This window comes from Mustela nivalis, assembly GCF_964662115.1.
Source record: "Mustela nivalis genome assembly, chromosome: 8".
Classification (NCBI taxonomy): domain Eukaryota; kingdom Metazoa; phylum Chordata; class Mammalia; order Carnivora; family Mustelidae; genus Mustela; species Mustela nivalis.
Window position 1 is genome coordinate 100,817,837 of NC_139027.1, and position 16,971 is coordinate 100,834,807.

Sequence of the window (16,971 nt, forward strand, 5' to 3'; positions counted from 1 at the left end):
TGGCATCTGGCATTGAAACAAACTACCTGGTCTATGTCGGTTCTGTTGTGTTAATAAGCCTGTGTGACTTTACAGCATCTTTGACTTTACCCTAAATGACCATTACATTGAAAAGTCAACAATAGCGATTGACACTGAGCATCCAGTTGGGCTAGGCTCTATGTGCTTTACTTTATGAGCTCCTCTAATTCTTGTAACAACTCTCTTACTTTTGCAAAATATTAATATTATTTTACAAACGAGGAGGCAGAGGTTTGGAGGTATCTAATGGCTTGCTTGAAGCTGCACAATTATTCTCAACAATCACCTTGCTTTCCAAAGTAAATGATCTCTTAATTTAGTTCAAGGTGCTTTATAAACATTCGCCGGTTTATTCCTCTCTATCTAAAGGTCACACAAGTTCCATGCATGGTTATAAGCGACTACCACCCCATTAGAATGAGGTCACTAAGGGGAGCAAAAGTCATGCCAATCATTAATTAGGACTATACATGAACATGGAGAGCGGCGTGATTCGTAATCACCCCAAACCAGAAGCCATCCAAAGGCCCATCCCAATGGAATGGAGACAAGGATATATTTGTAGAATGGAATTCAGAAAATGGAATTCAGACAATGGAAGATTCATTCCATGAGGAGTGCCCTGCTACTCCAGAGGCAATGGGATGAATCTCATGGATACAGTGTGTGTGAAAAAAGCCAGACACATGGGGTGCCTGGGTGGTGACCTGCCTTTGGCTCAGGTCATGATCTCAGGGTCCTGGAATCGAGCCCCACATTGGGCTCTCTGCTCAGCGGGGAGCCTGCTTCCCCACACCCCCTGCCTGCCTCTCTGCCTACTGTGATCTCTGTCTGTCAAATGAATAAATAAAATCTGTTTTTTAAAAAAGCCAGACATAAAAGAGTATCTCCTTTAGCATTTTATTTACATAAAATTCAAAAGCAGGCACAATTGAATCTACGGTGACAGAAGTCAGAATGGCAGTGACCCCCAGGAATACATGAGGCTGTGGGAGGACCCTTCTGGGGAGATGGAGATGTTCTATGTCTGGATCTGGGCGGGGCTACCTGTGCGTGCGCAAATGTGAAAATCTGTCAAGCTGAGCAGTTAAGATGGGCACATCTTATGAATGTAAGTTACAATAATTCTGCATAAATCAAACCAACAGAAAACAACTGCAGACCAGCTTGAGATTTTCACCTTGAACCCCAAGGGCAACTTTTAACCTCAGGGTGAGCCTGGTCATCTCTGAGCCAGAGTGTTGACACGAATCATCTACACAAGTTCTGTGCTGTTCCTGGGGGACAATAGCACAAAGCCTATTACCAGTGAGCAAGGGATCCTCATACAACACATCCTCACCACCAGGGAAGGGACACTGGTCTCTGTGACACAGACGCCCACCCTCAGGAATGGTGCTATGGAAATCTTTTGTTAGGATGGTTAAAATCTGAGATCCATTGCCAAGTGCCCATTCTCTTAAAATCCAAAATTGGAAACAGACAAACAAACAAACAAAAAACAATGTTCGATTTTTTAAAAAAAAGTATACTTTTTAAAGATCATAATTTAGAAATAGGACTGGTCTCTTTGCATTCTTTTCCAGGACTTTACTCCTAAACCCTGCCCTCTTAAAGTCCTTAATAAGCATAAAGAATAGGAAAAAATAAAGTCCAAATAACAGAGATTTGGAACCCACCTGGTTCTCTCCAATAGGAAAAACAGATTCTGCTCACAAAGCAAGAGGGAAAAATGATTTGGAGAAACAAAAGGAACAGAAAATCTTTCAGAATATGGACTAGCCCAGGAAAAAAAGAAAGAAAGAAAAAGAAAGAAAGAAAGAAAGAAAGAAAGAAAGAAAGAAAGAAAGAAAGAAAGAAAGGGAAAGGAAAGGAAAGGAAGAAAGGAAGAAAGAACGAACGGACTGGTCACATTTCTTATAAATTACTACTACCTGTTGTTTTCTACTATCTTTGGTTGCTGAAAGTCCAAGAAAAAAATCTTTTAAACTGTAGGAATAATTATACTATTCTAGACACCTTATATACACCAACTCTTCAAATAAACAAACCCCATGGAGGGAGGACTGTCATTTTTTCATTTTCTAGATGAGGAATTAGACCCAAGGAGATCAGTGCCACACAACCGACAAGAAGGCAAGCCAGGATTCGAACCCAAGAAACCTGATCGTGTCAATTGCATTTATCTGCAAACAAATATGCAAAGGACAAGAAAATATTAGAGAACTGTCTGAACCACAATGTTTTGAATTTTTGAAACCAATTGTTAGCGGAATGGCCCAAATTGGAAGTCAACTTTCTGAAAATATTTAGATAGATCCTATCAATCATTCCCCAGGCTCATATGCAAGGGGGAAATGGTTAAGAGCATGGCAGAGACTTAGATGCTCCTTGGCTTAATGAGCCTCGGTGCAGTAACGATTAGGAAGCGTTCGATGTGTTGGCCACTGGTGTCTTCCAGGAATGAAACAGAGAGCTCCATCTCTGTTGCTTCACTCTGACCGACAGCACAGATACCAGAGAAGGTCAGAGCTTGGACAGGGAAGCATCACAAGACCGGCTCAGGCATCAGCTTGAGCACTTTCTGCTTATCCGCTGCTGCTAAGGGAAGTGAGAGCCTGGGAGGTGAAGGTGAAATCCAGAGAAGGCGTGTGCTTTACAAAGAACACTAGGCTCAGGCAGGCAGCCGGGCAGCCAGCCTGACTCTATCTCTCTATGCGGCTTTGGCCAAGTCGCTTCACCGCTCTGTCATTGCCTCCAACCTCTGAACCGCCATCTCATGGCCCAAGGAAGGCGAGACGGAACTGGCACCCTGAATGGTGGCCCAAACAAAACAAAATCACCACTGACATTCTCCGGAAGATTCTCACAGTACCCAGAATCTAAGCGACATAACGTCCAGAATGTGCAGGCTGCAACCTGGAGTTAGCTGACAAAGATAAAAGATGAGGTCACATGGCCTCTTGGTTTATTTGAGTTCTGACATTCTGGTTAATTACTTCTTTGTAATAGGAAAGCGACAGAAATCGAAGCTAAATTTTAATGGTGAAGTTCTACCTGTGTAATTTATAACATTCTGGGCTTCCTCTGAGCAGTTCTAATTCCAAGGGGGCTCTACATATGGAGCCCCTTCGGATGTTAACCCTCATTTGTATGTTAACCCGCATTTCAGCGGTGGGAAGTGGGCACTAGGGCATCTCACTGCGCAGGTGCCTGTGCAGCGTAAAAGTCAAAAGTCTCTCCCAGCGTGGTGGAGACACACTGCAAGCCGGTCCGGGCTGCCAACAAGTCAGCAGGCACGACGGGCCTGTCCCTGGACCAGAACAACAACACGAGCTGGGCATTTTCTTTATGTGCTAAACTATCTTCCTTTGACTGCTTCATTGGATTAAGGATTAGAACTGACACGGACTGTGTGCCCGTGTGTGGCTGGCACTGTTTTGCACTTTACTCAGATTCAGGATTTAAACCACCCTTCGATTGAAACCAGTACATAATTCCCATTTGTTTGAGCTTGGGTTCTCCCAGAGGCCAATCTTGAGACAGGGACTTGAGGGGGAGTAGTTCACTTGGGAGGTGAGCCCAGGAAGCACCCGCGGCAGATGAGGGGAGTGGGATGGGAGAGAAGGCTGCCAACGCTGTGTGCTCTGTTAAGCCGGTTATTATTGGGGGCGGCTGGAGCTCAACCAGCTCAACCTTGTCAGATGTTTGAGACACAATGCAGGGCATGCCTCAAGGGTGGTCCCATCAGAGGGGAGGCAGCTGGGGTATTTATACACCTGCTCCCTTCAGGTTCTGGGAGGGTGGAGAGGGCATTTACCTCCCAGCCTTTCCATCTGCCCTGGACAAGAGCCCCGGGGGGATGTGAAAATGTCAGGCAGGATGTCTTAGGCACCGGCAGCTGGGAATCAAACAGGTAAGTGAGCGTCAGTGGGGCAGGCACAATGCTGTCTAGTCATATAACATAGGAAGAAATGGAGGCACAGAGATGTTAAGACACATGACCAAGCACACACAGCTCATCAGCAGCAGAGCTGCTGCTCAAACTCAACAGTGCCACCTGAGCATGGACTCTAAACCACCACACGCTTCTGCCTTTCAGCTGAGAAATTTATCCATCCCGTCCTAGCAGAGCTGGGATGGAACAACCAGATGGCCACAACAGAACTCTGCTAATAATCCTCTGTACCAACTACTAAAAAGCGGACTACTTGGTGTTCAAGTGGCTCTCTGGTTACATGTGAAGTCCACATGAGCCGTTTCCTACTTTGCAACCTGGAGGGAAGAAGGTGACCTTTCCAGGCCTTAGCTTCCTCCTCTATAAAATGGGATTACTCACAGCTTCCCAGTGGGACTGTCGGCCCTGGTGAGATCCCACAGGGTGAGCACTTCCTATCCACCTGTCCCCTAGGCAATTGGCAAGGATCGCTGGTCCCCTCTGTTCCTTTGGAATGTGGGGTGTGTACCTTGGGATAGGGACTCCAGGTTTAATCATTCAGGCCTGTTTGGTTCTGTTATCCTCTGTGTTAACTGTGGTTTACTTGGTTTGAAATGGGAACTGAAAGTGCTTCGATAAATTAATTAAAAAGCAACTTGGCTTTCTGGCCATCTTGCTCCCTTGTTCCCTCTTACTCTTCCTCAGCCCCTCCCACCCACAGGTACAAAGGCAGCAGAGCTGCAGTCTGGCCCTCTGGGTTTTCTTGTCTGGAACTTGCCAGTGTTTCCTCACAGCCTCATTCTGTCCCCGTATAACAGCTCAGACTCCCAGACGAGCTGAGTGCCTTGGACAGCGATAATGTCTTTCCACCTGACAGGTGGACAGCTCCCAACCCCACTTGGGACAAGAGTTGAAGGGTGGATTCAGTTCATCATTGACAGTTTTTGGTCTACTAATTGTAAAGGCCAGGGTCACACTGCTGTCCCTGCTCTGCGTTTATGTCTCCCACGCCCCTGGCCTCCTGGCTTGTCACACTGGCCTGCAGGTATTCATGGCCAGTATCTAATTCAATTGGTTGGTACCTGGCTACAGAGATGGCTAAAGAGTTCAACTCTTACCCTGCCAGGAGTGATTTTTCTAAAATGCTTCCCACCACCTTAAAGACAGCTTCTGGAGGTGCACCCCTGCTTTGCCCTCCCTCCTTTGCTCCATATCCTCGTGAAGAAGCAACTCATGTTCTCACTGAAGGCAACAGCACTGTGGCCCCTCTGTGCCTGTGCACCTCTTCACATGCTGTTCCCTGTGGCTGGTGGGTTCCTTGCTTTTCCCAACATGGATTCCCATGCAGCCTTGTCTGCCTACCTCCTCTCCACTCCCTGGTCCCGGGTGTTCTGTGTGACCACTGCGTTGGCACAGAGCAAACTAGACCTCTCTCTTTGACGCCAGACTTCGGGGGGCTCAGGAGAGCCTGTGGCAGTCCCTGGCCACAGGCCCACAGGTAGCATGGGCTCCAAACGTGACTTCTGAGTTGAACCGAAAATGCTTCCTTTGGGTGGCTACATGAAAATTATGTTTCTTCTGCTTACCTGTGCAGAACACAGGAAGCGTGACTCTGGCAATGACGTGGGGCAGTCACCCCCATTCCTGCAGCGCCCTGTCACCCCACAGGGATGTCCTGTAACCTGGTTTGCTTTACGTTTTGCGAGCAAAGCCTGCTTCAGCCCATAAGTAATAGCAGGCACTTTATCAAATGATAAGGGAAGATCGCACCAAAATAAAGATGGGGAGCACCGGGTATGGTGGTGATTCACTCATATTTTTGTTCGTTTTGGTGGGCTTTGAGGAAAGGCATTATGGAAAGTATAGGTATATTCACATCATAGTTTATGTATGGAATCGTCACACTGATTTCAGGGCCTTCTAGTAAAAGGCCAGTAAAAACCAAAGCAGTGGAGGGGGCATTTGGGTGGCTCAGTTGCTTAAGCATCGAACTCTTGGTCTGGACTCAGGTCATGATGTCAGGGTCCTGGGTTCGAGCCCCATGACGGGCTCTGTGCATAGCGGGAAGTGTGCTAGAGAGTCTCTCTCCATTTCCATCTCCTTCTACCCCTGCTCTCTCTCTCTCAAACAAATAAATAAATAAATAAATACTAAAAACAAAACAAAGCAGGGGAGAAGAGCCCAATCTTCCTTACGGAAAAATTCTACAGAGCCTGGAGGGCTAAGTCAGTTAAGCGCTTGCTTTCGGCTCAGGTCATGATCCTGGGGTTCTGGATCGAGTCCCACATCAGGCTCCCTGCTCAGCCGGGAGCCTGTTTCTCCCTCTGCCTGCCACTCCCCCTGGCACGCTCTCTCTCTGACAAATAAATAAATAAAAATCTAAAAAAAAAGAAGTTAAGAAAGAAAAATTCCAAATAATTTATGTAGCTCCTCTGGCCTCGGGGAGGCGGAGCTAAATTCTAGCTGCATCCCTGGGTTCTGGGCGGTGCTTCCTGGCCTACTTCCCCGAGTGTGGAAAGGGTGGAGGCAAGAGGTGGCATTTTACCCAGCAGAACTTGATGAGTCAATGCTACGTCCTATGGAGAGCAGGCTGCCTCTGGTATGGTGACTTCGCCACTGCCCTTCCTCCCTCCTCATAAAAGGGCCCACAAAGGCAGTGTAGCTGCTCTGGGTGATGTGAAAAGCCCGCTACAGGATTTGGTTCAGTCCCCTTTGCACCCGGGCTTGACCTTGCTAAGCTTTTGTTTTGTCATCTCTAAAAATGAGGATAAGGGGACCCCCCCCAAGGCATTAAGGGGACTTAAGGGGCTTCTATGCATAAAATTGCTCCGTAAACCATCAAGAACCACACACTGGAGAGGGATTATGGAGGCTTTCACTTGCTTCTATTAAAAACACAGTATGCATTTAACACATACTCTTGAATTTTACAGAGGGGCAGGTTATGACTCTGGTTTCTTAAAAGAAGCCCTTGAGCTTGGCCAGTAAGTGAGGGTCTCCTAAGGGGACATTTTCCCTGAGAGGTAAGGTGGGGGGTGTTCCTGCCCTGGCCTGTAGACAGATTGGGGGAGCGAGGCAAGCCTGGAGGTGGGTCCCGGGATGGTGAGGGCTCCGTCTATAGATAAGACAGCCAATTGGGGCCATTCTGTTGGCGGAAGTAAAGTAGCAGTGGACGTGTCCGACTCTTAAAGATACTGATGCCTCCATTTCAATCAACACATCCTTTCTAATGTCCCCTTGCTCGCACTCTCAATCACTGTAAGATTCCTCTTCCTGCCCAATAGGTGCTGATGACTCTCTTGAGATGAAAGATTCCTGGGATGTAGTCAGAAAACACTCTAGCACAAACCTTATTTTGTGATGCCATCCAGTTCCCACCTTGTTAGCAAGGGCTCTCTTTCTCTGAATTCCCGAGCTACCCATTTCCTTGCACAGTGTATCATGGAGTCGAGGACTCCTAACCGAGATCCTTAACTCCAGAGTTATGACCCTTCTTTTAGTTGCTATGATTAACCCAATTTTTGATGTCCCAAGGCAAAAACTATACAACAAATTGATGCCCCATGGGAAAAAAAAGAAGTGCTTCCAGCTGGTGTCCTCTCTTTAATTTTCAAAACTAACATAAGCATTCTTTTTATATCTTGCAAGAGGTCAATTTTTCTCCTTTCTCTCTACCCTTTGCCTGCTGTACAAGGACATTCCCTTCTTGCAGGTGTTATGATCACATGGTCTAGATTAGAAGTCAGACTCAAGGTTCTAATCTCATCTTGGCACCAATATGCTGCTCTGGTCAAATCTCTCAGAATGACCCTTAATCTAAAAAAGAGAAGATAATTACTCAAGGGCTTGAATGAAACTGTGAAATACAGATTAAAAAACAATTCACACTGGATACTGAAGCTTGAGGAAACAAAGCAGTAGTAATTGTTTAACTACTAGGGAGTCACTTCAAACCCCCTTTCTTACTCGTGCTATGCTCTCTGGTGTCTAACCACTTCTCACTATTGTTTGCTATTAAAAAAACAAAAATCACATATTTACAAATTGAGTTTAGAGATAAGTTTTCTTTAAATAATTAAAATGTTCTTCAGAGAAAATATAAGTTTTATACATAGCAACTAAATAAAGCAGAACACTATTGTATTGATTTTTTTGCTACTGAGTTTTAGGACTACAAATACTTGTGCTCCCTCCTCCTCCATGATTGTTGACAGTCCATGGTGGGCAGTTCAAACAAAATAGAAAATTTGAGATGAGTAAAATTTTTGGAGTTGGAGAAATTTTGTTTTTCTTGAGACAAACCTTGAAAACAGGGATTTCCCAAGATTAATGTCAGATCAGAAATGAAAATTCTTTTGCTTGAATAAAAAAAAAAAAAAAAGCCACTGACCACAAAAATGCAACAAGTTCTGCAGAGTGGAAGTTTCACGATCAGAAATTTTGAACTGATATCTCCCATCGGCTGAAAAAGACCAGAGCAAGACTGGTATGATGGGTAAGCTCACCAAAGAGGAACACACATGATAGAAAAATGAGAAATGTCACAACCTGTCTCTATTTTACAGGGTAGGACAGGCCAGTCCTGAGTATACCTCGCTGCAGATGAAGTTACCGATGCCAGGACTTTCTCACAGGACCTGAAGTTGTGTATGGTTTTTATAAAAGCATCTGTTTGTCCTTTCGTATACCACTTTGTAGGGTACGGGGGGATGAGGGTGAGCAGAGAGCTCTCCAGAAGGGAAGCAACATGTGGGGGCTTGACTCATGTGGGAACTCACCATGTCTTATCCCCATTGGCTTCATTCCCAGCCAGGAGAGTGAAGCTGATGTCAATCCACTGACATTGATTCAAGACCCTCGAAATGGCAGGGCTTCCTGGTGATGGTGCTGTAAAGGGCAGTCTAAACAGAATGGAAATTCTCCATACTAGGACACAACCGTTTAGAGTGGCCATTTTCTTCATTTTTGAGGTTGATTACTTATCATTTTACACTCCCCTAGAAAGTGCTGGCCGGGAGGGCTGTGACAAGATATATGGAGTGGCAATGAGTGAGAGCTGCTTGGTGTTTCATGGGCTTTTCTCTAGACAACCGAAGAACCACTCTCTGAAGAAGACAGATTAGCACCACCTCTAGATCCTAACTGGAGACACGCATGCACTCCTCCAGTCATTTTTCACATACAAATGACAGCTCTAATTCTACATGGGTTAAGCCAATGAAATGCCTCCTCTACCTCCCTTGATTTCAGGACAGACATTCTGTAAATGCAGGCTTTATATGTAAATTCCCACCTCTTGGTTCAGAGCAATCACCTTCCAAAGTTGTGGGAATGGAGGACAGGACTAGACTGGCATTCTTGAACAGACTAAGGAGCATTAGCAGATACCTGTTCAGAACCAGCTTGAGGGTTGGTATTCTGAAGATGGCATTCAAAGTGAATCCATTCAGAGTGAATCCATTAAAAGTGAATTACTTCCTTCTGGGAAGTGAGATACGGTAGGAATATGCAAACAATTGAGAAAAGATCTTGGTAGAATCCAAGCTCACCTACTTATCAGCACTGAAACCCTCTACAAGTCACTTCTTATATTTTGGCCTCCATTCTTGAATTTGCAAAAGATGAATAATATCTATGTAAATGTACCAACCTTGAGTTGGTTCATGAGGCTCAAAGCAGTGACTGTATCAACCAGTCTAGAGTAAACTAGTGAGCACTTTGCTCACGATGATGTCCAAGACTATTAGATTAAGTCCCATTTTGTGTCAGAGTCATAACCAAGTGACTTACACACTGAAGGGGGTCGGTTTTCTGATCATCTTTCCTCTCCAGTTGGGCAAGTGTTGAGTTTCTCAGGTTGACCTCTGCTCTGGTTCACCTTCCTCTTAATTTCAAAAGCCCAACCCATTCACTGTACTTTCAACACAGAACGATGCTTTCATGGGGGAAGCAACATGCCATGAGGTACTTGCTTTCATGCAAAGGTTTCAAAAACCAAAACAAACAAGCCAATCAAAAAGTGAGGCAATGCTTAGTTGGCCACACCCACACCTCCTTACAGAACTGTAGTTTGAGCTGCCTCTTCCAAATGCTGCACCTGCTGGTTACTAGCTAGTGTAGCCTGGGGACAAAGGGCTCCACCTGGCAAAGCCCTACGTCCCCCACCCCACTGGGGATGCCCATGCCTGCTTCACAGGGGTGAGGCCAGGCCCTGTTGACATCACTTGGCCAGAACCCTGGCTCATAGGAGAGGCTACAAAGATGTCAAATCCCTTCTTGTCATGACCTTAGATTTTAAATTAAAAGCTGCCTCCTTCCAGAGCAGCAAAGTGTATGCCTGTTTTTGGAGAAAATGAGCCCTTGCGCTCTGAGAGCGAGTACCATATCTGAACTTCCCTTCAAAAGAAGCTGGCAGAAGGGCTTCCCGGGGAACAGCACTCTGGTGGATGCTTACCAGAGTCTCTGTAGGGAAGGAAAGGAAGGCCCCTGTTTCCTCGGGAACCTTGTCCCTGTGGGCTGGTTGGCGCTGTGGCCCACATAGCTTGGTGCTGACATCAGTGCCCGCGTGGCTCCCCTCATGGGACTCCCCGAGAGCAAGCTTCTTCCCTCCATTCAGCGTTCCTGTGACTATGGCATGGGAGCTGGTCTCCCCTGAGGAGCAGGCTCCCGGTGGGACAGGGGACAGGATGGCCTGGGTGGCTATTCTGCCTTCCCCAAGAAACCTTTTCCAGTTTGAAGCACACCACGAGGGCACATTCCTTCTAGCTTCTCTCCTCAGCAACACCCGACTCTAACCCCGCCCCATCAACCAGGCTCAAACCACGAGAAAACAAACAAGGCTTTGATTCCTTTGTGAGAAAATCAAAGAGCTGCTAAAACTTACTTAAAGGAGAAAGAGAGAGAGACAGAGAGAAAGAAAGAGAGAGAGAGAGAGACAGAGAGAGAGAGAGGAAAGGAGGGACAGAGGGAGAGAGAGAGAGAGAGACTACTCTCTACCACATACTGTTTACTACTTTCAACAAAAAGACCCAACCAGAAAGAAGAAATCTGGGTTTAGCTTTATGAACTGCCCGAAAATATCTGGTAGCTCTTTCAGCTGTGGCTGCCCAGTGAATGAGGTTTCTGAAATTAGCCTTTTAGAGTCAATCTTCTGAAATTAAAAAAAAAAAGAGAGAGAGTGAGAGAGAGAGAAAAGTCCTTGCAACACTCTTGCCCTGGATAAAAAAGACGCCTTGCCAAATTCAAATTTTCCTTGGCCAAAGTAACTATTAACAATCAGCCCTTCGATGAGGTTATAAAGAAAATATTTCCCCTTGACTTTGGAGAAAACACCTTTCATGTGACCTCCAAATATGTTACTTATTTGAAAAGCACACAAAATAAACTTGCCTTTTCCTTTTTTTTTCCTTTCTTTCTTTCTTTCTTTTTTTTTTTTTTTGCTTACTCCAAAACCGTGTTGCTTAAGGAATTCTGCAGCATCAAAAGCCAGCAGGGTGGTTCCCCTTTTGGTAAAAGGGTGACAGGGTGGTGGTCCCAGGGGGCTTCTGGAATTGGGGCTGTCCTGGTTACTGAGCTGTCACTTGTCACACAGGTGTGGTCACTATGGAAACTCTTCTAGTGGCAAAGCCGTGACGGCTGCACCCTTGCGAACACACGCCATCCTTCGGGAAACAGTGAAAACAGTCCTTTCCAAAGAAAGCAGAGGGAAACACCCTCCCAGAAGACAGCACAAATCCCTTTCTACTCAGGTGCTGCCTGCAGAGACACACTTTCATGTTGTGTGACACACACATGTTGTGTGACACACAACATGCCACGGCCATGCCCGACACACAGCCCGAAATCAGGTGGGTCACTGAACCCTCAGAAGGCACACTCTACCCCCTGAACAGAACCATTCAGGGGTTCCCATCCGCAGCTTCGAAAACAGTCGCAAGCCCAAGACTCAGCTCTACGGTGAGGCTGCTTTAAGAGGTTAGGGTGCCATTCCAGTAGGCAGAGGGCATGGAGCCTGTTGTTGTTTTGAACCCCAGAGAAAACTTCAGCCGAGAGCCCTGCCACGGGGATGCACTGTTCTACGAGGTTACCGGACAATTTCTGTTTAAAAAGAAAAAAAAAAGGCCAAGTGGGGACTTACCGATTTGGTCTTCGGGGATCAGCGACTCAATGGGGGGGTCCAGCTCTGAGCTCTGAGCCAAATAGTTCTTCACCTGGGTCATGAACTGCCGGATGGTCTGCAGCATGTCGGTGCTGGACACGTGGCACTCCTTATTCTCCTGCAGAAAACTCACGTAGTCCTGCACCAGGCAGCCAAAATAGGTGCACTTGTCCCGGGACAGCTCCGCGATCCTCCGGACCATGCGCTTCTCGGGCGTCATGAAGGAGCTGAACACCCCGCTCATCTTGCGCAGCTGGGACTTGACGAGCTTGGGCAGCACGAAGGAGCTGTTCCTCTTCTTTTTGGACTTGATGGGGGGGGCCATGGTCTCCTGGTCACTCTCTTCTTCGCAGTCCTCCAGGCTGCTGTTGGTGTCGGCCTCATAGCCGAATAGGGGCATGCTGCGGTCGAACTCCAGCGAGTCGGAGGAGGAAGTGGAAATGCTCATGTCGCTCAGCCTCTGTCTGCCTCCATGCCACGGGGGCCGTGATTCAGGGCCGGCGGCCCTTGTGCAATCCCCCGGGGCCTCCGCAGGCGGGGCCCCACCTGGCCTGCCAGCTGTGCGGGGCTGTGGCTGCTCCGGCTCCTCCGGCTCCCGTTCCCGGCCGGGACGAGGCCGGCCACTGGTCAAGGTCTTTGCGCTGCCTTCCGCCTCTAGAAAAGAAGCCTGCTTCTTCAGCCGGGGCGGAGGGATGGGGGTTGGTTTCGTTCCAAGCAGAGCTACGTTCCCATGTTTGTTATGGTTGACTGTTTCTGGCATGCTCGCCTGGGCTTCGGTCCTGGACAGCTGAGGGCTTGTGTGGAGACTATTAATAGCGGGTGGCGGGGGCCTGGGTGGGGGGGACCGAGGCCTCTCGGTGCCATTCGCGTTGGGAGTCCTGGTGCAGGGCCGTTTCAGGCCTCCACTGAGGTCCTGGCTGTGCACTTTCAAGAAAAGAGGATTAATAAAACACAGGGCTCCGTTGGTCTGGCTGCACTCCAGCTCCGAAGGCGTCCTGGTTTTTATAGAATGCACTCCATTTATAAGGCAGAGCTGACGAGAGGCAGGACAAACACCGTCTGAGGAGAGAGGCCTATGGGGAGGTGGAGGGTTTGGGGGTTTGTTGTCAGCTGGAGAGCTCCAAAAATCTGAAAGTCATTATCAGTGAACACAAGAATGTAAATACAGTACTCTTGGGCCATTCCTTCACAAATTAAAAAAAAACACACTTGCATGACAACACACGTCTTTGAAGGGGGAGGTGCCACACTTGGGTGTTTTGTTTTTCTTTTTTTCTTTAATAGCATTCCCTTACTGGAAAGGGTAGAAGTGGTGCCAGGCCCAGCTGTGGGCTCCTAGGAAGGCTCCAGGGGCTTTTTACCTTCAAAGCCCTTGAGAAACGGCTTGGCCAACATACAAAGCCAGTCCAGCCTTTGCACAGGTGAGGAAAGGACTGGAATTGTTACAGGATAAGGCTGGAGAAGGCCCCGGAGCTCCCCGACTTGCTTTACAAAAACTGAGCTTACTCGAAGAGCAAGCCACCCTTTCCAAGCCGCTTCTCCTGGAGGTGCCCTCCGGAGGACCTGGCAGTTCCCCTTTAATGGGCCGGACCAGCAGCTGGGCCTGGGGGATGTTACACAATCTGCTTGGGGTTTTATGTGTTCAGCATTAAAACCCCAAAAGGAGGAAAAATACGCACATGGAACCCATCAGCAGAAAAAAAGGACAGCAGACCTATGCAAACGCTAAGTGCAAGTTCAACCCTTTATCTTTATCTTAGTGGTTAGCTGCCCACACTCCCTAAATCCGAGCCCTCCTTACCACTATGGCTACACGCACTCAACACTCTTTGGAGCAGCGCACACTGCTTACTGTAGCTAAACGGCCCTATGTCACTTACATATGGGGTTCGGGTTTCCATGCAAATCGTGGGAGACAGGGATGGTGATGATTGTCGTCTGTTGTGATTTCCATTCGGATTAGGTTATTCTCTCTCTACAGCTTTGCCTTGTTGTGGTTGCCTAAAATGTTTCTTTCCTATGGGGCCAAAATGGCTGACCATGGGGGATAGCGGGGAGGCTCTCACTGGGAGCCCTTTGTCCTGTCTCTCTGCATCGTAAACACACCTGAGAGTGTCACCTGCTTCCTCTTGCCCTTCCTTTCCTTCTCTCTGGCTCTGTGCTGTCCAACGCAAGAGCCACTGCCACAGAGGCATTCAATTTTAAATTTCGCTTCATTTCAATCAATTAAATTTAAAAACAGGCATGCAGTTCAATTACTGGCAAATGTTGAAGTAGTTTCAGAACTAAGGTATGTTACGTGAATGTAGTTTTTCAACTGTAAATTTAATGAAATATGAATACAGTTCACGTGTTTCTGATGAAAATTTAATGCCCATAGAGAGATGTGCTGTAAGGATAAAACACATGCTGGATTCCAACACTTAGTATGAAAAAAAAAAAAGAATGTAAAATATCTCATTAATGCCTTTGAAGTATTGCTTTTATTGCATCAATAATTTTAAAAACATTGCTTCCATGTCGAAATATTTCAAATCTAGTATAAAAAAATAAAATAAATCATAAAAATTAATTTCACCTGTGCCTTTTAAATTTTCTTTAATGGGAAAATTTAAAATTACACACTGGCGTTATATGCGTTTCTCTTGCCCAGTGTAGGTCTGCGTGGAATGACTCTCACCACCTTTGGGTCTTAGTGCTGCCACCACTCCTAGACTTTATAAGGCTTAGTACATATAGCTCCCACGAATGTGTTTCCTCCCATATGGATTATGGACGTGGGTGGTGGGGTAGGGGAAGGGACGGACGCTATTAACTTTGACCCCTTGGTGTGGGGCCTATCATGTAGCAGAACTCTGGAAACGTTTGTTTGAAGGACAAATAATGAAGAACAGAGTTGTAGAAAGTGCTATCTCTTCACAAAATGAATAATGTATACACTGAAAATTACAAACTGGGTATGTATTAATTAGGCCTCATTTGCTTCTGGTCAGTGGCCACTAGGACAAGGTATTTTTGTGTTTATCTCCTCATAACACATACACTGACCTTCAGTCCTTCAGCCCCGGCATGCAGCAGGCACTGCCTACTTACCACAGAACCAGGAGTTCTGTGGCTGGAGGTCGGCTGTGAAAACAGACCTGGTGCTGGTCTTCCAGAGGCCAGCGATCTAGTTGGTTATATTCACTTAAATTCTGGAAATGTCTTAAACTCTCTCCAAAGGTGTCTGAAACTCTAATGCAAGAGATGGTATAGCTTTTCAGCAGGGACATTTATCCTACCCTGGTATTTTTTTTTTACCAGGAATCAGTTTCCCAATCCCACTACCTAATTACCCATCAGACAGGTCTGAGACAGATGGAGCAATTCTTTTGAAGCAATTGTAGCTTGAGAAAGAGTCTGAATCTGTCTCTAGGCTTCTTATAGGTGCTAGGAGCCCTGGTACTTGCATTTCAGCATCTCAAATTTCCATTCCGATACTATGGCCTGGTTGTTAATCTTTTAGAAGACCGAAGCCCTAAAAATCTAAAGAGAATCTCCCCTTCCAATCTGAGGGAAAAGCTTCCCCTCCCCTCAAAGTTAAACCCACACAAATTCCTCAGGGCAATGGGACAAGGAAGTGAAATTGGGTGAACTTTATGTCCCAATCCATTGTCAACCGATGTCCCAAAGCATGGTGTTGCATTTAGGGGCGTTGGCAAAAGGGCGGGAGAGGGAAGCCAGTGCCCAGCTGGTCAGAGCGAGGATGCATGGCAGGATAGGGGACACGGCCCAGGACACCAGGACTGACACTGAACAACCACAGAGGAAGTGAGACAGATGTTACTTGAGATGCCTACATGGTCAAATTCCCCAAAGCACAGAAGTGCCGTCAATGCCCATGTGTTCTTCTAGAACAAAACGCGTGCACGTGAGATATGCTGTGCTGTTTCCCTTTCTGCCAAGCAATGCCTTTCCCCAGTAAGACACCGCAGAAAGGAAAGATAGGACCCATTACAGAAGTTCGTGTTCCATCAGGACGTAGACTTTTAGGGTAGCTTCCATTCGTTGACGGGAGACACTGGGAGATGTCGGGACTTCCCAGGCCAACAGAGGGCTTGCCTCTGAGAGTCAGTTCAGTGTCTGACTTAGAAAAAAGACTCTCAGTATATGTGATTCTGGGATCTCACAGCCCTGTGAGCAAGTTTTGCCATGGAGATGGGGATTATTTTTTGATGGAACAGTAAATCACCAGCCAATATTGGCTCTGCTCCACAGATCATTTCAGGAGAGAACTGGGCAGGGGCACCCACTTACTTAATCCCAGCTGGGCTAGTTCTTCAAGCCGAGCCTCTGTCATGGCTGTTGAAATGGCATAAGGCAACTTCAAGGTAAACGGCAGAACGTCCCTGATTTTTCAAAAAAGAGAATATTTGTAATTATGTGTCTTGTTTCTGTCTCTTGTTTGCATTTCATCCTAGAGATATTTTAGCTTTGATTGCAATGTCCTAAGGAAACACTATATCATACCTAACCAGACCTTGTCTTTACTGGGGATGGAACTGCAAGATTACTATTCTTGCCTCTAGTGACACTGGGGACAGACTGAGAGAGAGGCTGACTGGTTTGGTATCTGTAATGAGGACAAAATTTCCTCCATGGGGTAGCTGACATGTATCTGGTATTAATATCAGAATCCCTATGTCAGTGGATCTTACATATATATACATAAAACATTATGTACTAATTTGCCACATGTTCTGAATATTGGCCCCAACTCATTGAGCAGGACTGTGTAATCCTAAGCCGAGGTTTATCATCTCATGTCCTTACACACAGCATATTCTCCACCACTATCTGTCAGTTTTACTCTGAC

The 16,971-nt window shown here is 46.6% G+C and overlaps 1 protein-coding gene across 17 annotated transcripts in view; it reads right to left on the bottom strand.

Annotated features, from left to right (window-relative positions):
* RIN2 (Ras and Rab interactor 2) overlaps window positions 1-16,971 on the bottom strand; it is a 221,975-nt gene that overhangs the window by 13,961 nt on the left and 191,043 nt on the right. For all 17 annotated transcript variants that reach the window (XM_082743157.1, XM_082743160.1, XM_082743156.1 and 14 more), the window contains 2 exons: window positions 16,413-16,504; window positions 12,096-13,244 (listed from right to left, as the gene is read on the bottom strand). In XM_082743157.1, the coding sequence (XP_082599283.1) occupies window positions 12,096-13,244; window positions 16,413-16,504 (1,241 nt within the window). The remainder of the gene's footprint in view (window positions 1-12,095; window positions 13,245-16,412; window positions 16,505-16,971) is intronic.